The sequence below is a fragment of the Schistocerca piceifrons genome, chromosome 4 (genome assembly GCF_021461385.2).
Source record: "Schistocerca piceifrons isolate TAMUIC-IGC-003096 chromosome 4, iqSchPice1.1, whole genome shotgun sequence".
In the NCBI taxonomy this organism is placed as follows: Eukaryota; Metazoa; Arthropoda; class Insecta; order Orthoptera; family Acrididae; genus Schistocerca; species Schistocerca piceifrons.
Genome location: NC_060141.1, coordinates 235,955,118 through 235,982,230, shown reverse-complemented (window position 1 = coordinate 235,982,230; position 27,113 = coordinate 235,955,118). Strand labels below are relative to the sequence as shown.

At 40.5% G+C, this 27,113-nt stretch overlaps 1 protein-coding gene across 7 annotated transcripts in view; it reads left to right on the top strand.

The window, feature by feature from the left end:
• The window catches only part of LOC124795481 (endoribonuclease Dicer-like), a 428,130-nt gene that overhangs the window by 243,048 nt on the left and 157,969 nt on the right, over window positions 1-27,113 (top strand). For all 7 annotated transcript variants that reach the window (XM_047259520.1, XM_047259523.1, XM_047259524.1 and 4 more), the window contains exons 13-14: window positions 3,071-3,247; window positions 12,807-13,029. In XM_047259520.1, the coding sequence (XP_047115476.1) occupies window positions 3,071-3,247; window positions 12,807-13,029 (400 nt within the window). The remainder of the gene's footprint in view (window positions 1-3,070; window positions 3,248-12,806; window positions 13,030-27,113) is intronic.

Genomic DNA, 27,113 nt, shown 5'->3' with positions numbered 1-27,113 from the left:
CAATGATACATGGAGTGTGCACAGACACCCATACAGGTACTTCCCATTGCAAAGTTGCTGCAGTTGCCATTCCCACTTCAAGACGCATGTCGTCCTCTGATATAACTTGCCACATGAAAATACATAGCAAAATCTCACAATATTTGTGCCCTAATGTATAATAATTCATTATATCATTTTATTATTGGTGAGTATTATTCTCCGTGAAGGTAGGCATAAGGTGATGTAGCACTCATCTGGAGTGATAACCAACACCACACATTTCGCTTAGATGAACACTTAACACTTAGATGAATGATCTCCTGACAAGTTCATTTATTATGCTGTAGTTACTTGTTAATTTCTGTCTTTAAATAATGTCCTTCACTACTGCTGTTAATACCATGTATAAAATCAGTAACTATTGCTGCCATATGAAAGTTAACGTTTTCATCTTAAGAATGTAGTTTTATGATTGTTGCATTGCTCAGTCAGCTTTCTTGTTATTTTTCATAATACAACGTACATCAGTCCTCTCATCTCCCAATCTTTTCCTAACAAAAGTTAACCCTAACTTGGAACTTTTAAAAAAGGACAGCTTTTAGGATAATACAACCAGTTCTGACTGTTATAAACTTCTATGGGTGATGCAGGAGGAATGGTAAATATTCAAGGATATGACAGAAAAGCTCATTTGAAGCCAAAAGCTTCATATGGACATATACACTAATCCAAATGGTTTCCAAGACAGAACATACTGAACCACCCAACCCCTTTGAAGGTTTATTGTAGCCCAACCTACCTCACTGCTTTCAGCTTCTTTGCGTGGGATGTCTTTTTGCCATTAAACCCTTTATTTGGCAATTTTGTTCTCAACCAACATTCAAATTGCAAACTGTTTTCTGCAACATGTTGCAAGTTTAATCCTTGGAATGGCAATGGTGCTTGCAAGCTATGTTTAAGCTCTAATATATAATGATATTCTGTTGTCTCTGGTGAAAATTTTCTGAATAGTGGGCATGTTTAGGAGATACCATGCAAGATTATGTGAGTGTCAGTTATTGGTGTAGCAGTTTCTTTCAGTTTTATGATGCTGTTTTTACTTGTGCAGTGAAAACCGCTTAGAAAAGGAAAGAGAAAGCCTTAAGGTGAGTTGTTATACAAATGTGTTGGCGAATTCTTACTGGGGTGTTACAAATGGACGTGTCTTTTCTGGAAAGAGGAAGAGTGAATTTTGCTGTTGGGTGGACAAGAAGCCCAGAAGAAGAAGAAGAAGAAGAAGCAGCAGCATTAGTTTCGGTCACTTGCCAGAGTCTGTGCCAAAAGGAAAGATGTAGGCATTGCCATCAGAGGTATGAACTTTAAAATGTTAAAATTGTGAAATTGTTCTGTCCTTTGTAGCAAAATTGAATGTTTTAAGACCTTTCATATGAACTGGAATAAAATGCAACCATTCTTTGTGCCACAGGAACAACATTGTAGTATTTATATTGCAGCACCCACGTGCCTTTTGTAGCAATGATACTTACAGGCATAATACTGTATTTTGAAGGAAAACAAAGAAGAAGAAGAAGAAGAAGAAGAAGAAGAAGAAGAAGAAAATGTACAATTGTTGTCATGACCAAACATTTTGTTCAGCAAATTAAAATTTTTGTTCGCCATATTTCTGTGTGTTCTAAATAAAGGATTAAACTAGGTCGTTGAACACACAGTTGTCTATGGTGTGTTGAGTAAAGTAATGAGAGGGATTCAGATTACATCAGAGAGAAGCATCAGTGCTCTGAGTTTGTACACATGCTGGCTAAAATGCCGCACATCTACACCAATGAAATAAATGCTGATATGATGTATGTTTATGGCTTTTGTGATCATAGGGCTTCTGCTGCCCTAGAAGAATACTGTCTGTGCTTTCTGATATGTTGTATGCCTGATTGTAGCATGTTTACCAGAGTTTTCAGTGCCTTGGTTTTCCTAATGTAGAAGTTGCTTACCCCCTTCACTGTTATAAACGTACGCTCTGCATCCTGAGCTGCGCGTGGCTCTGTTGTGTCTGCACCGCTTGCTAAATGCTGATAACCTTTGATGAGGAATGAAGTGCCTGCCACTACGAAATGATTATCATCCAATTTTAAGAAAACCATTTTACTGAAAAAATTTGATTTTTGCGTGCCTTATATTTCATATCATCACTCGATGAAGGACTGAATTTCTTTTTGTTACTCTTCATAGTTACTGTGCTGTGTCATGTGAATTAAGACGTAGCACAAAGTTTTAAGGAATTTGGGGAAGTAAAAATGCATTGGGTAAACTTTGCAAATGGTTGTTTTTAATTCATACATTGCAGTATATGAAGTGTAGATAAGATATTGAAGATTTATTTAAAATTGAGAGCAGAACGTGTATCACGTTTTCTTCTTCAGTTATTGATTTTTATATTCACCGGACAGTCGCATGCAGCATACCCATTTCTACCCGTGTGAATTGTAATTACTTGGTTATAACAATTATCTCATTCCACAAAAGGTTTTTTTGCAAATGATTTCATGCAAAGAGGAACATGTTGTGTGATAAATTCATGAAACTTTTTTATTCACCAGCATGTAGAAGTAACTTGTCCACACCAGGGAGTGGTCGATGGCTCAGGATGCATATAGACATCAGTAGCACTGTAGGAAAACTGAAGCAGCATGCGTATACATGTCCGCAGCAGCGGTGAAAGTGTTAAAGTTCAGAATAAATGATGGTTTACTGTAGAAGATAAGACAGAAATTAAATAGAGCACTTACAGTTTATTTGAATCTTCATCAATGAAATTCATGTTGTACTGCGTTTCTAAAGGAAATGTAAGAATGAAAGGAAATGAAATATTTTTCAACTCAACTGCTTTGAGTTAAGAACCTAGGAACTGTTGATTCTTCCCTGTAGTTTGCTGTAACAATATAGTAATGTATGCACACTTTCTGTTTTTTTCCATGGTGAAATGTTTTAATTTATTTTTTGTTTCTTTTTTCCTAGAGTTTCTAACACCTCAGTAATGTAGACTGTAGCTTTACATAATTTTAATTTCTGAAGTTTTCTGCTCTTATTGCAGTGTCCTTTAATGTACAGTGACTGTAGACCCCAGGAATTACAGATTACATATTTACACATCATTGAAATAGAAGCAAATTATCCAAAACCACCTGAAGACAGTGATGACATGATTTTGTATGATATGTTCAATAAAGAGGAACACTTCGGGATATTATCATCCAAAGAAATTCCACAGGTTTGATTTTACTTTTAGTGCTTTTCTTATTCTTTTTGATGCTAGAATTTAGTGTAGATTAAGTTACTCAATATTTTTTCAGTTACTGGTCATGTGTAAAATAAAACCTTGAGGCTATTACTTGATGGGGGATACAACATATGATAAATTGGATACACATTAAATTTGAAGTTGGAAGTATTATAACCTTTAATCACCAATAATTGCGTGGATATTCAAACACACTCATTTAGAAACAATAGCTCGTTACATGATAACAACTCAGTATCTCTTATTCGACTGCAGTGCTGTGACATGCGGCCGGCGCTGTTCGTAGCTAGGTGGCGCTCCCGTGCTCAGCCGAGTTGCGGAGCGCCTCTATCGCCGTTTGCGCGTACTATCGTGGCGGCACTGTTAAATGTCGTGGCACTGTCACAACACTTTTCCCCCCTTGAAAAAAAAAAAAACTCTCACTTCCTTGGAAACATGGACAGTGCGGAGACATCCATGGCCTCTTGTGAGGCCCCGACAAGATCCCGCGGAGAGACATGAGAGTATGGTCGAAAATGTCCAGGACGGAAGCTCGTGCGTGGCACGTGCCTCCTGGACGAGATGATGGCTGAAAACTTTGGAGCAGCATCCATAGGTGTCGTGGACCTGGCGGTGTGCTCCAGCGAGATGGGTCCTGGAGAAGGCGGCGCCGCGACTGGGGCCGGTTCCGGCGTACTCGGAAGTGATAGCGACGTCGGCGGCATCAACACGTACGGTAGATCGGTAGCAGCGACAGGACTGGCTTCTCGGGCTGGTGGAGGCGAAGGAAGGGGCGGTGGCACCGGCGTGGCCACCACTCGTGGGCGCATCTTATCATAATGGCGAACAACCATGCCGTCGTCCGTACGTATTTCACAAAGCCGGCGGCCGCAAAGAGCCTTGACCACCCCTGGAATCCATTTAGGGCGAGATCCATACCCTTGTGCCCACACGTCGGCGCCCACCGAGTATTTTCCCGCACTAGGGGACACAGCACAAGGCCTGACAGGGTGAAGCAGGTGCAGTAGAGTGCACGGTTGGTGGCCATGCAAGAGTTCAGCAGGGCTGTGATCACCCACAGGCGTGAAGCGAGAAGAACTCAGAAATTGCAGCAGAGCGTCATCTGTGGAAAAATCACTAAGGAATTTTTTCATCTGGCTTTTGAAAGTGCGGACAAGGCGCTCGACCTCCCCATTCGATTGCGGATGGAAGGACGGTGCTGTAACATGATGAATCCCTTGTCCAGTACAAAAATCACGGAAGGCCTGCGAAGAAAACTGAGGGCCATTGTCCGTGACGATTGTGGATGGAAGACCTTCTAGCGCAAAGATTTTGGACAAAGCCAGCGTCGTCGCCGCAGTGATGGGCGACGGACATTGAACAACAAACGGAAACTTCGAGAAGGCGTCAATCAACAGTAGCCAATAAGTACCGAGGAAGGGGCCGGCAAAGTCATCGTACACCCGTTCCCATGGCTGCGCTGGATCAGGCCACGGAGAGGGCATTGTACGAGGTGCAGCCAGTTGTTGAGCACACTGACCACACGTAGCAACCATGTGGGCGATGTCCGAATCAATACCTGGCCAATAAACGTGCTTGCGGGCCAGGGACTTAGTCCGAGAAATATCCCAATGGCCTTCATGCAACAGTTTGAGAACATCTTTGCGAAGAGAGGCTGGCACCACGACCCGTGGAGAGGCGCCATCTGTGACCAGAAGAACAACACCATCATGAACATACAGACGAAGGCGCAAGGCATGGTAGTTGCAAAGGGGATCCGATGCCCGGCCCTTGGTCCTGTCCGGCCAACCCCGTTGAACAAAACCGATCACCTGACGCAGGACCGGATCCCGCGCAGTAGCCGACGCGACCTGCAAACCTGTAAGTGGAAAACCCTCGACCGCACGACGTTCTTCCTCATCAATGTGGAAACAGCGTAGTTCATCACAATCGAAAACCGGGTCGGGGCCCATCGGCAATCGCGACAATGCGTCAGCGTTGGCATGCTGGGCTGTGGGGCGATAGTGAATCTCATAGTGAAAACGAGACAAGTATAAGGCCCAACGTTGCAGGCGGTGAGCTGCCTTATCCGGAAGCGACGCCGAGGGGCTGAACAGAGAGACCAGTGGTTTCTGGTCGGTGATGAGGTGAAACTTAGAACCATACAAAACAACGCTGAACTTTTTTAGAGCATAAATGATAGCGAGCGCCTCCTTTTCGATTTGAGAGTAACGCCGTTGCGCATCGTTGAGGGTCTTGGAAGCATAGACGATGGGTCGTTCCGACCCATCCTCATACCGATGGGTGAGAACAGCCCGTAGGCCATACTGTGACGCGGCAGTCACCAGAACCAAGTGCTGACCCGGACGGAATGTGGCAAGGCAAGGCGCCAACTGCAAATGAGCCTTCAGGCGGACAAAAGCCTGCTCACACTCGTCAGACCAACAGAAAGGGACGTTCTTGCATAACAGCTGATGCAGAGGATGAGCTACCACCGCCGTGGATGGAATGAATTTGTGATAATAAGCAATCTTGCCTAGAAACGCCTTAAGTTCTTTGACCGTAGACGGCCGGGGTAGAGCGTTAATGGCCGCAATGTGCTGACGTAGAGGACGTATACCCTCACGTGACAAGTGGAAACCAAGATACACAATGGAGGGTTGGAAGAACTGTGACTTGTCCAGATTGCACCTCAACCCAGCCGAATGCAAAACCCAAAACAGGGAACGCAAATTGCGAAGGTGCTCCTCAGTGGAGGACCCCGTGACAACAATGTCATCCAGATAGTTTATGCAGCTGGGAACGGAAGCTGTGAGCTGTTCCAAAAACCGCTGAAAAATGGCCGGCACGCTAGCGACGCCAAATGGTAACTGCTGGTACTGATACAACCCACAAGGAGTGTTTATGACGAGAAATTCCTTGGAAGAAGCATCCAACGGCAACTGATGGTACGCCTCCGATAAGTCAAGTTTGGTAAAGAACTGGCCCCCAGCGGGCTTGATAAATAACTCCTCAGGACGGGGAAGAGGATAAGTGTCGATGAGGCTCTGAGCGTTGACAGTGGCTTTAAAATCACCACACAGTCGCAGACTCCCGTTTGGTTTAGAAACCACCATGATTGGCGATGCCCATTCGCTGGAGGTAACAGGAAGGAGAATCCCTGAAGCTGTTAACCTGTCTATCTCAGCCTTGACAGGTGCACGCAACACCACCGGAATAGGGCGTGCTCGGAAAAACTTAGGGCGAGCTGTAGGTTTAAGAGTAATGTGGGCTTCAAAATCCTTGGCACGACCCAGGCCAGCAGAGAACACGGACGAAAATTCAGAACACAATCCATCCAGCTGTTGATACGGAATATCCTCAGATATGAGGTGCACATCATCATCAATGGAGAACCCGAACAACTGGAAAGCATCATAACCGAACAGGTTTTCAGTGCCCGCATGATCCACCACATAAAACGTGAGGGACCTAACAACAGACTTGTAGGCAGTGGAAGCATCAAACTGGCCAATGATAGGAATTTACTGTTTATTATGAGTTCTCAGATTTCGCGTAACTGGAGACAAGGGAGGGGAGCCCAACTCCAAATACGTGCGAGAATTAATGAGAGTTACTGCAGAGCCAGTGTCCACTTGCATGCGAATGTCTTTATCCAGAACACGAACAGTAACAAACAACTTATTTGTTTGAGAAAGCACACAGTTAACATCCATGTCCGATGCCTCGTCCTTGTCAACAGGAACTTTAGGGGACTGACACACAGAAGCAATGTGGCCTTTTTTCCTACATGAATTACATGTGGCCCAACGTTTTGGACACGCGGCCCTGTCATGCTGTACGAGACAACGTGGACAAGAAGGAAGTGCGGAATGAACCTGCGTCTGTGGTTGCTGTTTTCGCTGCGAGCGTTGCGGCCCAACGCAACGTTGTTTACGTGAGTGAACCGCCGCCACATCTTCGTTCTCCTGTGAAACAGGCAAATTGTCCGTGTCGAAAGTTGACTGTACAGCGCCTACATCACACCATGTGTCTATTTGCGCGCCAGCAGCATGAGACACTTCAAAGGATTGAGCGATGCTTAGAACTTCCGACAACGACGGGTTTGGCAGTTTTACGGCACATTGCCGAACTTCTTTATCAGGAGCAAGCCATAGAATAGCATCCCTAACCATTGAATCAGCATAAGACTCATGATGAATGTCCGTGACAAACTGACATTTCCTACTCAGACCATGTAGTTCCGCCACCCAAGCCCGGTAAGATTGATGGGGCTGTTTACGACGCCGGTAGAATGCCACGCGGGCGGCAATGACATGGGTGTTTTTTCAGTAATAGTTAGACAATAAGTCACACATTTCTTGGAAGGACAGAGAGGCAGGTTCCCGCAGAGGGGCTAATTGAGATAGCAGCTAATAGATCCATGGGGAAATCCAAGGTAGAAATAACGACTTACACATAGGAGCATCGACAACGCCGAAAGCCAAAAAGTGTTGCCGCAAACGCTTCTCATAATTCTCCCAATCTTCAGCGGCCTCGTCGTAATGAGGGAATGGAGGCGGTGAAGAGGAAGACAGACGATGAGTAAGCGACGTCGACAATACCTGAATAGCAGCCATCAGCTGTGTTTGTTGTGCCTGAATAGCAGCCATCAGCTGTGTTTGTTGTACAATGAGCGCTTGCATAAGCTGTTTCATGTCTGCCCCGTCACGAACACACTAATCCACAATGCAGTGAAAATATCCGACCTCGTCGCCAATAAGTATTATAACCTTTAATCACCAATAATTGCGTGGATATTCAAACACACTCACTTAGAAACAATAGCTTGTTACATGATAACAACTCAGTATCTCTTATTCGACTGCCGTGCCGTGACATGCGGCTGGCGCCGTTCGTAGCTAGGTGGCGCTCCCACGCTCAGCCGAGTTGCGGAGCGCTTCTATTGCCGTTTGCGCGTACTGTCGTGGCGGCACTGTTAAATGTCATGGCACTGTCACAACAAGAAGAAAAGACTAACCCTTAAATTATATAACTTAATAAATCCTCATATGGGTTACACAGAGACATGACTTGCTGGCTATGTTGGTGAATGTCAGATTACACATACTAAGTTCTGACCGTCAATCCTCACTTCTTCCTTGTATTTTTTTCTGATTTCATTACTTCTTTTACTTCTGCTAGAGACTTGTTGATGTGAAAAGTGCCAAGCTGCACTGTAGTTTGGAATCCATGGTAAATGAAACTATATAGTTCCAGAAACTGTATCAAGTCTCAAACATATATGATTTACATATGCAGGATGCAGGCTGAAGCGATAAATGAAAATTTGTACCATGGCTGCGATTCAAACCCGGGTCTCCTGTTCACTACACAGATGCGATAACCATTACACCACCTTGGCACAGTGGCTTTGTTAAACTGCCAGGACTACTATAGCATGCCTCCCTCCTCAATCCAAATTCCCACTCTTGACTCTTCTGATTAGGTATCATCCTAAACTCAAACAGCATTGCAGAAGCTCTCCATCTGTTTTTAATAGCACATTAGCATCAAATTAAATGGGGATCCTGCCAGGACCCACATGTAGGTGGTTTAATCAAATGAAACAATACGGTTCCAGAGACCTTTTCAAGTCTCAAATATCCATGATATATATGTGCAGGCTGCAGCTATTCTCAACTATTAGAATCATATGCTAATCAAATTCTAGTGGTTGTCCAGTCATTTTTAGCATTGTATCCTTAGATAATCCAGGTGCAGTAAAATACCAAGACAGATCCAATTTGTGTGCTTTTATACAAGAGGCATAGTGGCTAGCACATCTGCCTAGTGCACAGAAGACCCAGGTTTGAATTCTGGCCTTGGTACAAATTTTCATTTGTTGGCCCAGTCTGCATATACTAGATCTGTTCAAAAAATTCTGGAACTTTGTCGACAAAATTTTTCTTTACTTACCTTTCGCTTACTGCGCATAGTCTCCTTCAAAGTACTCTCCTCCACAAATGATACACCGCTCTTAACACTGTTCCCACTTCAGGGAGCAGTCCTGGTACACCACTTGCTGGATAGCGGAGTGCCTTCTGAGAATTTTCTTTTATCTTGACTATCATTGCAAATCTTTGTCCTTGCAGTGGTGTTTTCAACTGTGTGGGGGGGGGGGGGGGGGGGGGCAAAAAAATAAATAAATAAATAAAAAAATAAAAAAAAAAAAATCTGCAGGGGCCCTGGTCTGGAGAGTACGGAGGATGAGGCAGCACAGTGATTTTGTTTTTTGTACAATAGTCAAGCACCAACAGGGATGAATATGCAGATGCATTGTCATGATGCAAGAGCCACTTTTCATGCTGTTTCCTTCTCACATTTTCTCGCAGGCATCACAACATGTCCTAATAGTACCATTGATTAACAGTTTGTCCCTGTTTCACGAATTCATGCTGAACAAATTCTTCAAAGTCAAAGAAAACTTATCAGCTTTGATATTTGACCTAACCTGATGAGATTTTTTTGGTCTAGAAGAATCTTGCCCAACCCATTATGAAGACTGAACCTTTGTCTGAATATCATAATCATAGACCAACACCTCATCACCAGTTATGATTCTCTTGAGAAACATCTCATTCTCATTTGCGTGATCCAAAAGCTGTTCAAAGATTGCAAGGCAAAAGTCTTTCTCGTCTTGACTCGTGAGCCATGGGACGAACTTGATGGCAACATGTTGCATTCCGAGGTGATGTGTCAGGATTTCGTTACTTGATCCAACTGAAATGTTACATTCTTCTGCAATCTCTCAGTCAGTCTTCGATTGGCATACACAGTTTCATTGACATACCTGCACAAGTGTCGTTGGTAGACATCGAAGGTTGTCCTGAATGAGGGTCATCCTTAACTTCCATTCAGCCATTTTTAAACTGTGCCAGCCATTTGTAACACCTAATAAGGCTTAAGCACTCATCACCATAGGCTTCCAACATCATTTGATGTGTCTCTGTAAAGGGTTTCATGCAAAATTTAATGCAGACACATTACTCCTCTAGCTCGAAATTCGCAAACTGTGTAACACAACATTCTACTCAATAGAGTGCTGAACAATAACTAACAGGCATACAACAGTGAAACTTCTGGCAGTTAAATATTAAACACGGGCGTGTGCAGGGATGCCAACTGCATTTCACACCTACACACCATTGGTGTGAAATTATGAATGTTCCAGAATTTTTTAAACAGACCTCAATATACACCATGTTACACAATTTGTCACCCTCTAACCAGATGAGTAAGTCAATTGGAAGGTCAGAGGAAGGCAATGGCATACTGCTTCCAATAGAACCAGTAAAGCATTGTGTTGTTCAAACCAACCTTCAGTTTAAGGACAACCTTATTGTGCAAAACAACAAATTAAATGCTACACAAAACAATTAGAAAATCAAAATTAATGCGTAATGGTGAATACATATTATATAATTCAACAGATAAAGTAAGGGTGTGTGAAGTGTCACAGAAAATAAAAACAAATTGTTGCAAACGGTTCATCATGTAAAAATGCAACACAATCAGATACAAATAAAAATTTTATATGCCATTAAAAGCAATGGGCACATAAATAACTTCCTTGCTGGTGGTACGGAAAATATGAAAAGGTCAAAAATTAATTAAAATAGTCAGTGTGACAACTGTAAAAGAAACACATCTAGTTAGTCAATGCAGATCAGTACTGCCACATAAAATGAAGTAGCAAATGGAATAAAATAATTTAAAAGTTTATACTCTGCAGGCATTGATAGTATTACCACAATGACACTCTGTGATTACTCATTTGAAGCAGTCAGTTTTACTTAGCTGAAGGTAATTCCAATTTATAGAAAAGTGAGAGCAAAAACATAAATTACTACATTCCTATTACTGTATGATTATTTCATGCATTCCAAATTTATACACGACAAACTTGTGTAATTTAAAAACAAACATAAAATCTTATGTAAGGAATAAATTGGATTCAGAAATGAGAGATCATTGATAACTGCTGTCCAAGAGTGCATTAACTGCTTGCTAAACCCATAAGATAAAAGAGAAATAATATGAATTTTAATGGACTTTGACATTCTTCATGATCAAAGGTTTTGATGAGATTTTTCTGATCAAGCTTGAAAAGTATGGCGTTAGAGACTTGCCCAACAGAGGGGCCATTTCTTTTCCAAGTAATCTTCAAACTGTTGAGCATTAATTACTCCACTGTAAAACTTAAAATATATAGTTATTAAATATATGTGAGAGTATAATCTAAAAATATATGGTAAGTACAACAGGCAGTAATGAGACACCATTTCTTCCTTTGCATATAAATAATCTGAATTTAAATGTGGACCCACATCTGCTACAAGATAAATCTAAACAATAATCATCATGGTCTGTAAACATGTCATAAAATAAATTTTAGATGAGCACAGAGTAATCTACAGTCAATAAAAAGTAAGCAGCTAATTGTGAGACTACCATGGAAAAATCCAGGGTTCAGTCCCCAGTCGGCCCTAATATTTTTTCTGTTATTTTCTTCACTGATAATGTTTTGTTAACAGAAAGAAATGCCAAAACACAACATGATAGAGAGCCCATATTAAGCTGTAGGTTTCCTTATAACTGTCTGAGTAAGTAGGATCAAGTTTGAAAGAAGACAGTGGCATACCACCTTCAGTAGGATCATGTTCTGTATAGCACTGTGATGTTCAACCTTAGAAGATAGTATTTTATTATTATTTAAAGTGAAGCTGTTTCTGTAGAATTTCACTGTGTTAAAAACAAGGGTCTTTTTATCCAAAGTATCTCTATCACTTTTTCAGCCAATTGTAAACGAACGGTACAGAAACAAAATTCTCCTGACTCAATAATTGAACAATTTGCTGACATTTGTATGCTCACGTCTGTTGCCCAGCACCATATGGTGAATAGTGAGCTACACTCATATGACAGTTTCTCACATGTTTGGTGCTTCAGAGACATTTTTTGTGTATTACTGCTTATAATATATTTCTATAGTTGAGCGTTTATTGTTGATCTGTGATAAATCCATCGAACTTGTACTTTTCATTAAATTTTAAGTTCATACCTTTAGTGTATACATGTGACTGATTTATATTCATTCACGTGTAAAACACACAGAAAGAAGTTGTGTTACTGTTGTTAATTGCTCTGACACTTTTGTGCCCTTTTGTCTGGTGCAAGAGTGGGAGGGTTGAAGGATTCCTGTTATTTCAGTTCATGTCAATTGACTCCGCTAATACCCTCCAGTGGTACCCAGATTAATGTATTTGTACTATAACTGTACGGAAAAGGAAGTATTCACAGTTTCAAGTTTTGATGAGGGTGAATGTGTGCACAAATATACCAAAGAATGTGCTTCTAACAAAGATTTTATGACTCATTTCATCATTGTCATCATCTTCACCATCACCACCATCATCATCAGTAATACGGTGTTTGTGATTGTATTGTTAGTTGTAATAAGGGAAATGGGGTAAACATTTCCTCTAAAGGTAAATTGTTCTCATTTCAGGACTTTCTATTTCCATTATATTCTTCAGAAGGGAAACTCAAAGTAACAGTGAGGAACACTCACAAACTGTACACATTAAGTAAAGAGGAAATATGTCATTGTGAAGAATTCCATCAGTTTATTTTTCGTAAGGTGCTGAACATTGTAAAGCCCTTCATGTGTGTCGACCAGGAAAGAAGAGATCATTCGTATTTGATTGTGCCTGTCAGGAAATCAGAAAATGGTGAGTTTCATAAAAACCTTTTAACACTTACACACACACTTTTGTATTCAGTAGATGTCTTAGTGAAAGTACATAAAAAGGCTCTTTTTTTTAGATATCCCATATTTTTACAGGAATAGCACTGTACAAAACTATGAAAAAGTCATATAAACACACATCAGGAAAAATGTAGTTGTTGAGGTGTGGGGCATTTTACTTGCTTTGGGGATGTCAGTTGTTCATTTCTTATTGATTGTGTTTGTTTGTGTCTTTATATAGTTTTCGAGTGTGGTCCTTCGTAAGACTTGGAACAGTCTCATACATCAGCCATTCAATATGTATTGTTTAGAGTTTGTGCTGCCGTCGCACAAAATTGGTGATTGTTTGGAGTTAAAATATAATTGTGAAATTAAATATCCTGAGGTCCCATTCCATATGAAAAAATGTTGTTCCAGTAGCTTTCAGACATGGATCATTTATAACAAAGAGATGGAATCATAGTTGACATCACATATTTCGCATGCCTTTTATGGAGGTGTGAATGTTGTGGCAAGTCACAGATGATGCTGAAGCCAGTGCATGGAGAATTGAAGCTGTTAAAGGCATCTAAACCACACTTGTTAAGCGTCCTGTTCTGCATAAGCAGTTACTTATCATGTCCATTGCAGTGTGTGTAAGCTGTCAGACCATAAGACCACCATGCCAGATTACTGATCTGACTGTGGATTCTAATAAGTGTAAATCTGCAGTTCACAGCTTTTGTTTTGTTGATGGATAAGGTGTGATTTGTATAGAGTTCAATGATATTTTACCACAATAGCCATGTGTGGGCAGATGCAAATCCTAGAGTGATCTTGGAAGCAAGGCATCAGTTTCACTTCAGTATCAATTTGTGAGTAGGAATTGGAAGTGACTGACTTATGGGAACATACATTTAGCAAGCAGATTAATAGTTCATTATTTATCACTAATTTGTGTGTGTCAGATTACTTGCACTATTGAAGAGTGTTACCATTGTAGAAAGACAGTGGATGTGGCTTATGAATCACAGGGCACCATCTCACTTTCTGCACCCTGTACAATAGTGTCTGACACAAATGTTCAGTGAGTGATGTATTGGTCCAAGTGGTCTGATATCATGGTCTCTTTGTTCGCCTGTCCTTAATCCCTTAAATTTCTACTTGGGACATTTAAAGGCATATCTAAGAATTCGTCTATTGAGTAGAAGGAGTTGTCATTCAGAAATTCTTTTAATTTGCTTTTAAATGTTGGTTGGCTATCTGTCAGACTTTTAATACTATTTGGCAAATGACCAAAGATATTGTGGCAGCATAATTCACCCCTTTCTGTGCCAAAGTGGATTAAATCTCACTTTGGCACAGAAAGTGGTGAATTATGCTGCCACAAAAATCGTTGGTCATTTGCCAAATAGTATTAAAAGTCTGACAGATAGCCAACCAACATTTAAAAGCAAATTAAAAGAATTTCTGAATGACAACTCCTTTTACTTAATAGATGAATTCTTAGATATGAAGTAGTAACTGAAAAAAAATTAATTAATTATTTTGGGTAAAGAAAACTTATGTTGAAGTGACACGTTCCACATCATTACGAAATGTCGTATTCATGATCTATGGAACAAGGATTAATGTATGTATGTATGTATTTTATGTATTCTACATCCATCAACAAAATGCACTTGTTACAGGACTGTGTATCATGCATGTAATGAAAACCTGAGGGCAGCCAGGTGTGTGATCAACACTGTAAAGATCACTTTGAAACACTGTGTACAATTCTTGGTCAAAATTCAGATTTCCAAAGTTTCTTTCCAGAGAACATACTGTTTTTCAACTTGTATGTCAGATTATACAGAATATGAATGACAAAATATTGCCAGCTAATATATTCGTGTACTTAATAAAAGATCCAATATAAGGGAAAAAATAGATTGCTGCTTACTGTAAAGATGACATGTTAAGTTGCAGACAGGAACAGCAAAAAGAGAATTACACATTAGCTTTCGGTCGCAGGCTTCATCAGAAAAGGAAACACACACACACATGACCGCCATCTCCGGCAGCTCGAACCAGAATATGTGTGTTTCTATTTTTGATGAAGGCTATGACCGAAAGCTAATGCGTAAGTGTATTTTCATTGTTCCTGTCGGCATCTTAATGTGTCATTTTTACAGTAAGTGCCAATCTATCTTTTCCTTATATTGTTGATATTCCAACCTAGAATCTCCATTATGTAATAGAAGCTCCCATGTATTTGCGTGGGTTGTGTTACTCCAGTTGTGACTCATTGATACTATGTTCTTACATTTTGTGGAGTTCAGTCGTATATTTCCGAACATTTAAAGCAAGTTGCCAGCCGTGTGTCACATTGAAATGCTGTCAAAATAAATACACGTGGATATTTGTGCAGGGTTTCTTAGATAGTACTTAATTATAGATTACTATAGATGTGCAAAATATCTGAGGTTACTATTAATGTTTTCTGCCAGGCATTGTAAGGTTGCAACACAGTTTCCTGTGGCACACGTGAAGTTATTTCTTCATCCATCAATAACTCTCCGTCGTAGATATACTGTGTCCTCCTGACCAACAAATCCTCATTGTAGTCAGAAATTTTATATACTACCCAATAGGACTGTAGTTTTGTTAATATGCATTGGTGTTCTGCTGAGTCAAATGTGTTTCAGAAGGTACGAAAAGCTGCATTCACGTAATTGTTTTGATGATCCGTGTTCTTGGAAGCTGTGCTCTGTACTGATCAACATGGAGGAGGTAATTCTGTTTGAAATACCTCATTATGGTTGAGCAAAGAATATATTCTAATAATCTGAAGAGGTGGATGTCAGTGACACTGGAGAGTAATTTTGTGGATCACTTCTACACAGAATGGTGGTGATGCAAGTTGTGTTTCCTGCTATCCACTAGGTGCCGCTTTTCTTCCCCATAGAGAGCTATGGTATATCATAGTTGAGATTGGGCTTAACTCATGGGAAATTGTGTAATTAATTTTTTTTATAGAATCTCTTTTTTTCTTGCCCTGTCTGGCTGTAGTGAGTATGCGACACTTTGGAAAGCATGTTCTTCCCTTTCATCTTGTGGCAGGGGGTCTCAGTCCATCTCCTTACATAGTCCATGGTGGCAATGAACATCTAAATCCCCATAAAAGCCGCTCTGTAACCAGAAAATTGTTTCCTCCAAATTATAACTTCCAATAAAGATTTCGAAGCAAAATGAAGAGCAGATTCCTGTCTTGATTAACGAGATTTTTTGTAACAGAAATTTCAGTTCAATCAATCAGTCAATCTCTTTATTCATCTGTAAACAATATACATTGTATGGATGTAGTCAATTACAATATAGTTTCTTATCTTTAATTTGTTTCAAAAACTTGGATAATAAATACAAATATTTTATATCAGTATATATAAATAATATTACTTTTCCATATTCAGATATTCTTCAATGCTATAAAAACTGTGTGTTAGTAAAAATTGTTTAAGATCTACCTTGAATTTATGGAATTCTTTAATTTTCTTTATTGTAGAAGGCAATGCACTAGAAAGTATTTTGGGCTGGTAGTTTACACTTTTTTGGTAGAGTGCTCCTTTGTGGGTGTCTCTGTGAAAAATTATCCTTTTTCCTTGTTTCATGGTTATGAACCTGATTATTTAATGTTGAAAATTCCTGGTGAGCTTTCAGAAAGCATACACATTCATAGATGTATATGTTAGGAGGAGTCATTATTTTAAATTCTTTACATATTTCTCTGCATGATACTCTGCAGGGAACCCCTTTCATAAACACTCCCATCACAGCACAAGACATTAAACTTATCCTCTGGTCCAAACGCAACACAGCCCCTGGTCACGACTGTATCACCTACCGTCACCTTCAAGAAAGCCCCTATTCCTTCCCGACTGTCCTCGCCCATCTCTATAATGTCATCCTCTCTACTGGCTTCTACTCTGACCTGTGGAAGACCTCCCACATCCTCTTATTCCTCAAACCCAACAAACCCCCTTCTGCCGCATCTTCCTATCGTCCCATCTGCCTCACCTCCGTCTTCAGTAAGGTCTTTGAATCCATCCTCTCCCACCGTATCCACTAGCACCTTGCTCAACACCACCTCCTCCCCCTTACCCAGTGTGGCTTCCGACCCTCCTTCTCTGCTGAAGACCAACTCCTAAACCTCGTTCACCTTCTGTCCATCCAGCTCAACTCCCGTCGCTCCGCCATTTTTGTTTCCCCTTGACCTCCAAAATGCCTATGACCGAGTATGGCATCCCGGTCTCCTCTTTAAACTCCAAACCTATGCCCTGCCTATCAATTTTGTCCATCTGGTCGCTTCCTTCCTCTCGTACCGTCCTTCCTATGTCACTCCACAACACCAACTCCCGTATCTTTTATCCCACGGCTGGCATTCCCCAGGGTTCTGTCCTCTCCCCTCTCCTTTATCACTTGTATACGGCTGATATGCCCAAGCCACCCCCACCAGTCCACCTTCTCCAATATGCTGATGACATCGCCTTCCTGGCTCTCTATCCTACCCTTCAACGGTCCCAACGTACCCTCCAAACGCACCTTAACCAGCTCACCACTTGGTGTAACCAGTGGTTCCTCTGTCTCAACGCCTCCAAAACCCAGGCAATCATCATAGGCCGCACCACTTGCTCCTTTCGCCTCCATGATTTCTACCTCACCTTTTATGGTCGTCCCATACAGCTCACCCCCTCCCTGAAATACCTTGGCCTCACCCTCGACCGACACCTCACCTGGACCCCTCATCTCCACACCGTCCAGCAGAAAGCCCATTCCCGCCTCCGCCTTCTGAAACTCCTGTCTGGCCGGACATGGGGATTGCATCCTTCTACCATCCTCCACACCTACAAATCCCTCATCCGTCCTATCCTCTGTTATGCCAGCATTGCCTGGATCTCCGCCCCCACCCGCTTTTACAAGGCCCTCCAAATCCTGGAACGCCATGCGCTCCGCCTTGCCTCCCGTATCCGCCTTTCTTCCCCCACACGGCTCCTGTATGAACTGATCCCCTTCCCCCACCTCCTCCTGTTCCTCCAACATCTCCGCATCCTTTACCTTGTCCGCAGGCTTGATCCCCCCACCCTCTGGTTTCCTCCTTCCTCTCCACCCCCCGCCCATTGCCACGCCTCTATCGCTGTATCCCTCCCTCTCTCCACCTCCACACCCTCCATCTCCTTCATCAGGGCAATTTCCAGCGCCTCCCCCTCCCGGATGATGAACTTCGCCGTGACATCTACCCTTCCTTCCAACTATAACCTGGCCTTGTTCCCCCCCCCCCCCCCCCCCTCCAGGGCCCCTTTTCTTTTTCCTCTCCCATCCTTCTCCCAGAGCGGATTTTCCTCCTCCCCCCCCCCTCCCCCTGAGACCCTGCACCCCGTACTTGCCTCTTTCCTTCCCACATCCCTCCCTACCTGGCCCTCTCCAGCACGCTCCCTGCCCATCTCCCCCCTCTCTTCCCCTCCCTCCCTCCCTTCTTCCGGTCTCCCTCATCTCCTTCTGCCTGGCAGATCCTCCGTTTTGATCATCGTCAGTGTGCCACATCAGTGTTGTGTTTAGTGCTGTTTCTCCTGTGCGTCAAGAGGTGTGATTTTAATTGTGTACTGCCTTGAGGTTCGCCGTCAGTGTTTGTTGTATGCTACGCCATCCGTCAATACCTTTTATGCTCCATTCATACTGTGCCTTGTGTTCTTTTAATTGTCGCAGTGTGTGGCTTTTTGTGTGTGCTACTTTTAAACAGTTTCTTATCTCCATTTTACAGTCACCCCATTTTTTGTCTATTGCTTTCCATGATGTTCCCCCTTTTTTTATATCTATGTTCACCATATTCTCTCCTTTGTTATTTTTAAATGTCTTCTATTGTTTGTTCTATGTCTTTTGGCTGTAGCAGCATTTACATAATTTTTTACTCAAAACTTCTAGACGCTTTTCCCATATATCAAGTGCTCGTCCATCCATATACCGAGGAATTTTGTGGATGGAGCTTGTGCAGTAACATAGTTCCCTAACTCGGCTTTTACTCTTCTTCTAGCTTTACTTTTAATATTACTGAAATTCATCAATACCGTTTTATTGTTATTTATGATCAAAGCATTATCACTAAACCATTTTCCTGTCTCATTTATTGTCCTAGAGACACTCTGCTGTAGACCATCCTCAGTGTATCCCTTTAATAAAAATGCTAGTGTCATCAACGAACATCACCGTTTCTGCAACTGTCGGATGGTTTGGCAAATCGTTTATGTACACGAAAAACAACAGAGAGCCTAACACGGAACCCTGGGGCACTCCATAGCTAGTTTTTTTGAAATCTGAAAGATACTCTTTGCCTTCATGTCATATTTATACTTGCTGTTGTCTATCAGAGAGATAAGACTTGAGCCATTTGAAGGCAAGTCCCTGGACCCCATAACATTCTAGTTTCATAAGCAATAAGTCATGGCTGATTAAATCAAATGTTTTAGATAAATCTAAGAATATTCCACAGCTTAATTCGTTCTTGTCCAAGGCATTTAGAACTATTTTCATGAATTGGAAGACTGCCGTTTCTGTGGATCTGTTCTTTCTTCTTTCTAAACCCATTTTGAGCATTAGTCAGTATTTTATTTTTATTTAGGAAGTCAGCTAGCCTTTCATACGTTACTCTTTCAATTACTTTAGAGAAAACTGACAATAATGACACTGGCCTATAATTATTTATTGATGTCAGCTGTACTATCCTTTTTGTGAAGTGGATTTGTTATGGAGAGTTTTAGTTTTGATGGGAACACCCCTGTCCTGAAAGAAGTATTAATAATGTCAGTTAGGTGATATACTGGTAGAACTAAATTTGATTACGTTCTCTGGAATTCTGTCAGTACCACAAGACATTTTATTTTTTAGTTTATTAATAGCATTTGTAACTTCACATTCTGTTACTGGGTACAGAAACATTGTCTTTTCACAAGTTGGTACTGTTATGTTTTTGTTAATTGAATTGAACAGACTTTTAATTAGGTTCAGGGCTATGTTCACATAATGTTCATTGAATATATTGGCTACCTGTTGAGCATCTTCTATCGCTTTACCGTCACTTTTAATTTTGAAAATATGGGTCTTGGTTTTACATTTTCCTATGCTATTGTTCCCCCCCATGAACCATGGACCTTGCGGTTGGTGGGGAGGCTAGCGTGCCTCAACAATACAGATAGCCGTGCCGTAGGTGCAACCACAACTGAGGGGTATCTGTTGAGAGGCCAGACAAATGTGTAGCTCCTGAAGAGGGGCAGCAGCCTTTTCAGTAGTTGCAGGGGCAACAGTCTGGATGATTGACTGATCTGGCCTTGTAATACTAACCAAAATGGCCTTGCTGTTCTGGTACTGCGAACGGCTGAAAGCAAGGGGAAACTACAGCCATAATTTTTCCCGAGGGCATGCATCATTACTGTATGATTAAATGATGATGGCGTCCTCTTGGGTAAAATATTTCCGGAGGTAAAATAGTCCCCCATTCGGATTTTCGGGCGGGGACTACTCAGGAAGACACCATTATCAGGAGAAAGAAAACTGGCGTTCTACGGATCGGAGCATAGAATGTCAGATCCCTTAATCGGGCAGGTAGGTTAGAAAATTTAAAAATGGAAATGGATAGGTTAAAGTTAGATATAGTGGGAATTAGTGAAGTTCGGTGGCAGAAGGAACAATTGTTTTGGTCAGGTGAATACACGGTTATAAATACAAAATCAAATAGGGGTAATGCAGGAGTAGGTTTAATAATGAATAAAAAAATAGGAGTGCTGGTAAGCTACTACAAACAGCATAGTCAACGCATTATTGTGGCCAAGATAGACACGAAGCCCACGCCTACTTCAGTAGTGCAGGTTTATATGCCAACTAGCTCTGCAGATGATGAAGAAATTGATGAGATAAAAGAAATTATTCAGATAGTGAAGGGAGACGAAAATTTAATAGTCATGGGTGACTGGAATTCGAGAGTAGGAAAAGGGAGAGAAGGAAACATAGTAGGTAAATATGGATTGGGGGTAAGAAATGAAAGAGGAAGCCGCCTGGTAGAATTTTGTGCAAGCATAACTTAATCATATCTAACACTTGGTTCAAGAATCATGAAAGAAGGTTGTATACATGGAAGAACCCTGGAGATACTAGAAGATACCAGATAGATTATATAATGGTAAGACAGAGATTTAGGAACCAGGTTTTAAATTGTAAGACATTTCTAGGGGCAGATGTGGACTCTGACCACAATCTATTGGTTATGAACTATAGATTAAAACTGAAGAAACTGCAAAAAGGTGGGAATTTAAGGAGATGGGACCTGGATAAACTGAAAGAACTAGAGGTTTTACAGGATTTCAGGGAGAGCATGAGGAAACAATTTACAGGAATGGGGGAAAGAAATACAGTAGAAGAAGAATGGATAGTTTTGAGGGATAAAATAGTGAAGGCAGCAGAGGATCAAATAGGTAAAAAGACGAGGGCTAGTAGAAATCCTTGGGTAACAGAAGAAATGTTGAATTTAATTGATGAAAGGAGAAAATATAAAAATGCAGTAAATGAAGCAGGCAAAAAGGAATACAAATGTCTCAAAAATGAGATCGACAGGAAGTGCAAAATGGCTAAGGAGGGATGACTAGAGGACAAATGTAAGGATGTAGAGGCTTATCTCACTAGAGGTAAGATAGATACTGCCTACAGGAAAATTAAAGAGACCTTTGGAGAAAGGAGAACCACTTGCATGAATATAGAGCTTTGATGGAAACCCAGTTCTAAGCAAAGAAGGGAAAGCAGAAAAGTTGAAGGAATATATAGAGGGTCTATACAAGGGCGATGTACTTGAAGACAATATTATGGAAATGGAAGAGGATGTAGATGAAGATGAAATGGGAGCTATGATACTGCGTGAAGAGTTTGACAGAGCAGTGAAAGACAACTGAGTCGAAACAAGGCACCCGGAGTAGACAACATTCCATTAGAACTACTGACAACCTTGGGAGAGCCAGCCCTGACAAAACTCTACCATCTGGTGAGCGAGATGTATGAGACAGGCGAAATACCCTCAGACTTCAAGAAAAATATAATAATTCCAATCCCAAAGAAAGCAGGTGTTGACAGATGTGAAAATTACCGAACTATCAGTTTAATAAGTCACAGCTGCAAAATACTAATGCGAATTCTATACAGACGAATGGAAAAACTGATAGAATCCGACCTCGGGGAAGATCAGTTTGGATTCCGTAGAAATGTTGGAACACGTGAGGCAATACTGACCCTACGACTTATCTTAGAAGAAAGATCAAGGAAAGGCAAACCGATGTGTCTAGCATTTGTAGACTTAGAGAAAGCTTTTGAAAATGTTGATTGGAATACTCTCTTTCAAATTCTGAAGGTGGCAGGGGTAAAATACAGGGAGCGAAAGGCTATTTACAATTTGTACAGAAAGCAGATGGCAGTTATAAGAGTCGAGGGACATGAAAGGGAAGCAGTGGTTGGGAAGGGAGTAAGGCAGGGTTGTAGACTCTCCCCGATGCTCTTCAGTCTGTTTATTGAGCAAGCAGTAAAGGAAACAAAAGAAAAGTTCGGAGTAGGTATTAAAATCCATGGAGAAGAAATAAAACCTTTGAGGTTCGCCAGTGACATTGTAATTGTGTCAGAGACAGCAAAGGACTTGGAAGAGCAGTTGAACGGAATGGACAGTGTCTTGAAAGGAGGATATAATATGAACATCAACAAAAGCAAAATGAGGATAAAGGAATGTAGTCGAATTAAGTCGGGTGATGCTGAGGGAATTAGATTAGGAAATGAGACACTTAAAGTAATAAAGGAGTTTTGCTATTTGGGGAGCAAAATAACTGATGATGGTCGAAGTAGAGAGGATATAAAATGTAGACTGGCAATGGCAAGAAAAATTTGTTAACATCGAGTATACATTTAAATGTCAGGAAGTCATTTCTGAAAGTATTTGTATGGAGTGTAGCCATGTATGGAAGTGAAATGTGGGAGAGAAATAGTTTAGACAAGAAGAGAATAGAAGCTTTCAAAATGTGGTGCTACAGAAGAGTGCTGAAGATTAGATGTGTATAATGTGCCTCCACGAAAAAACATAAATTTCGGTAGTAAAAGGAAAACTTGTGCAAGTTGTAAGACTGAAATACAGAAGCTGAATGAACGGATATCCAGTCAACAGTTTACAATAGACGCTCAAAAGGTGGAAATAAGTAAACTACAATCTAAAAAACGTGAGATGCTAATGAAGAAAGAAGACTCGGTTTCGGGAAAATGGAAGAGAATGACTGAAGGAAGTTGTACTCAGAAGGTAAAAGATGTGAAAGACAGTGAAAATTTAGTGCAAAAAAACTCTTTTGAAGTGCTTTCTGCCGTGGATTCAGTGAACACGTCGGAAAGGGTTGAAAAGTTGGAAAAAAAAGTAGGCAAACTGTTGCATGTTGTAAGTAGGCCAAACAGTGAAAATACTGCGTCAGGAGATATTCTGATAACTCCGAAAATAAGTGTGCACACCTACACTCCCACAGACTTCAATGCAACAAAGGAAACTACATTAAAAATGTATCTCCAGCAAAACTGCAAACTGAAGAACATTTAGAATACGTGCGGCAAAAAAACAACACTAAGGTGAGAAGAAGAATCTGAAATGCTCCGGTTACAAAAAGTGTGAAACACAAAACAGTGTGTGTTATGTGATAGTCACGGCCGTAAAATTTCCGCAATGTTGATGAGAACATGTAGTTTCAAGGCATCTGGTTTCATAAAGCCAGGGGCTCCATTGAGTGAAATAACGGACCTAACATCAACTGGCGTAGCTAGTTTGAATAAAGACGATTTAGCCGTGTTAATAGGAGGATCAAACGATGTCTGTAGAAACGAGACACACAACGTGATTACAGAAATGAGGAAATGTTTAAATAATTTAAGCCACACAAATGTACTCTTTGTGAACATCCCGCATCGTCATGATTTACCACCCTGGTCGTGTGCGAACCGCGAAATTAATGTTGCAAACGAGTGTATCACTGAAATATGCACTAACTTTAAGAATGTCGATATTGTAGACATAAACAGATTGGAGCGAAGGTTCCATACAGTCCATGGGCTTCATTTAAATACGCCAGGAAAGAAATTACTAGCCGAAAAAATATGTACTCGCATTTCGAAGAAGAGTGAAGTAAAAAGTATAAGTGACAAACAAATGGAGATTAAGAAGTGCTTTAGATGAGTTCCAAGCTGTGCCATCGGCCAAATGCAAATTACCAAGTGGTTTAAACCGATTAGGCAAGAAACAATCAATCAAGTCGTCAGCCAAACGAAAATTACGAAATGGTTTAAACCGATGAGGACAGATTTGGATGAAGCAAAACTTATACAAGCTCCAGAAGTTAACTCACCTGCTGATTGCCACCAGCAAACAGAAGCCACACACAAGAAAGATACAGAAAATTTTTTAGGGTAAGTGCTGTATTAGAAATGCCATTAGATAAAGAATCAGAAACCGTATCAACTAAAGTTACTAAATACCCAGATTTTGCTATACTACACCATAACGTTCAGTCACTCACAAATAAAATTTCCATGTTGGAAGCACTACTCCAGTATGCACTAAACATAGACATAATTTGCATTACTGAACATTGACTACAAAATGACGAAGTAAAATTAACCTCAGTCTCAGGATATAGATTAGCAAGTCATTTTAGCCAAGAGTTTTCCAAACATGGTGGCTCTGCTATCTTTGTGAAAGAACAAATAAAGTTCTGTGATGTCAGTAAAAGTTATATTGACTCAATTGAAAAAGACTTTGAACTTTCCATTACCAAACTGCCAGAGCTTAATTTCATAGTTATTAACATATACAGAGCACCAAATGGAAACCTGTCAGTCTTCATGAATAAACTAGAGGTTCTGCTGAACAGGATCAGTACACTAAATATGAAGATAGTGCTTTGTGGGGATTTCAATATTGATTTTTCAAAAGACAGCAGCAGCAGAGATGCTTTGATAAATATGACCAACACATTCAATATGATCCCCACAATACACTGTCCAACAAGATTAACAGAATGCACAAATTCCATTATTGACCAAATATTCATCTCAGAAACAACTTACAGATTCACAAGCAGAATACTGAGCATGGGTTATAGTGATCATGAGGCACAGCTGCTGTGTATAGAAATGCCAATAAGTAGTAACAGTTCCGGAAAAGTAGTTGAGAAAAAGAACCTTTTCTGAAGATAACATTAGAATTTTTAATCTCTTACTGGCGAAGGAAAACTGGGAAAGCGTCGCCACTCAGAACAATGTTGATAGCATGTACATGAGTTTTCAGAGCATCTTTCTTCACTATTTTAATGTAGCATTTTCAAAAGTAGTAAAAACAGTAAAATCTAACAATAATAAGCAATGGGTAATTAAAGGCAAAAAAATTTCCAGTGAGAGAAACAGATTTTTGCAGTACTCTTGGTAGAAATGTAGAGTAACCCAAGAATTCGCAGATTATTGAAAAGCCTACAAAAGAATCTACGGTAGAGTAGTCAAAGAGGCAAAAATTATGTGGAATGACAATTTGATAAGAAACTCATCTAACAAAATGAGATCCACATGGAGAGTTATAAAGAAAGAAACTTGTAGCTCAGTGCCAAAGAAAAAGAATGTATCATTAACACTAGAAGGCTCAAAAGTCACAGACCCAAATTCAGTTGTGGAAAAATTCAATGAGTACTTCACCTCACTAGCTGAAGACCTCATTCAAGTACACTGTCAAGGACCAGTCCCAAGTTTCTCCAGTAAGTCAGTGATCTCGACTGCTTCTATGTATGTGTATGAAACAAACCCCAATGAAATTATAAGTAAAATTAAATCATTAAGCAATAAAATGTCAAGTGGTCTTGATGAAGTACGTGATTTCATATTAAAAGCATATGCTCATCACATAGCAAACCCCTTGTCAAAAATTTTCAACCTCTCTTTAAAAACTGGTGTATTCCCAGATATTTTTAAAATAGCAAAAGTTTCACCACTACTAAAAAAAGGTTCTTCTGAAAAAATATCAAACTACCGACCCGTGTCACAGTTAAGTTCCTTCTCAAAAATTCTAGAAAAACTCTTCTATGACAGGCTTTTAAGTTTCATAAATAAATATGCACCTCTTACTGTACAACAACATGGTTTTAGAAAGTCTAAATCTACACAGACAGCAATTTTCGAATTGTTAGACTGCATTTTAAAATCCCTTGATCAACATAAAGTAGCTGCAGGTATTTTTCTAGATCTATCAAAAGCCTTCAATGTCCTGGACCATAACATTCTGCTCGAAAAATTAGAAAGACGAGGAGTAAGAGGTGTAGCACATAGCTGGTTGTGTTCATACCTAAAAAACCGCAGGCAGAAGTATCACTTCAGTATGAATTCAACAAAATGAATAAAACAAGAAACAACTCCTTTCTTTCTAGGGAATTACCAATAAAATATGGTGTACCACAGGGCTCAGTCTTAGGTCCACTACTAGTTGAATATATGAGTCCCACAAAAACTATCCTGTTTGCCGATGACACCAGCATATTGCTCACTGGATCCAGTCCAGAAACTTTGCGGTCCACAGCAGAAAGTTCTATGAAAAGACTTTCTGAGTGGTTCACAAAAAACAAACTCGTTATAGTTATAAATACTGAAAAAACTGTGTGTGTCGATTTTCATTTAATTCCTCCAACTAATCAAATGTCTATTCAAGCCCAATTAAAAAATGATCCCCTAGCAAATGTGTCACAAAATTCTTGGGTCTTTGGGTTCAGCAAGACTTAAAGTGGGACACACATATAAATAACTTGTGTAGAAAACTATCATCTGTTTGCTATGGCCTAAGAATTTTAAAGGCTACAACAAGCAAAACAACAGTACTGCAGGCATACTATGCACAGTTCCACTCACTAATCAGATATGGGATCATTTTCTGGGGATAATCAACTCACAGTGTAAAGGTTTTTAGAATGCAAAAGAGAGCTTTAAGAATAATTTGTGGCCTTAAAAAGATGGAGTTCT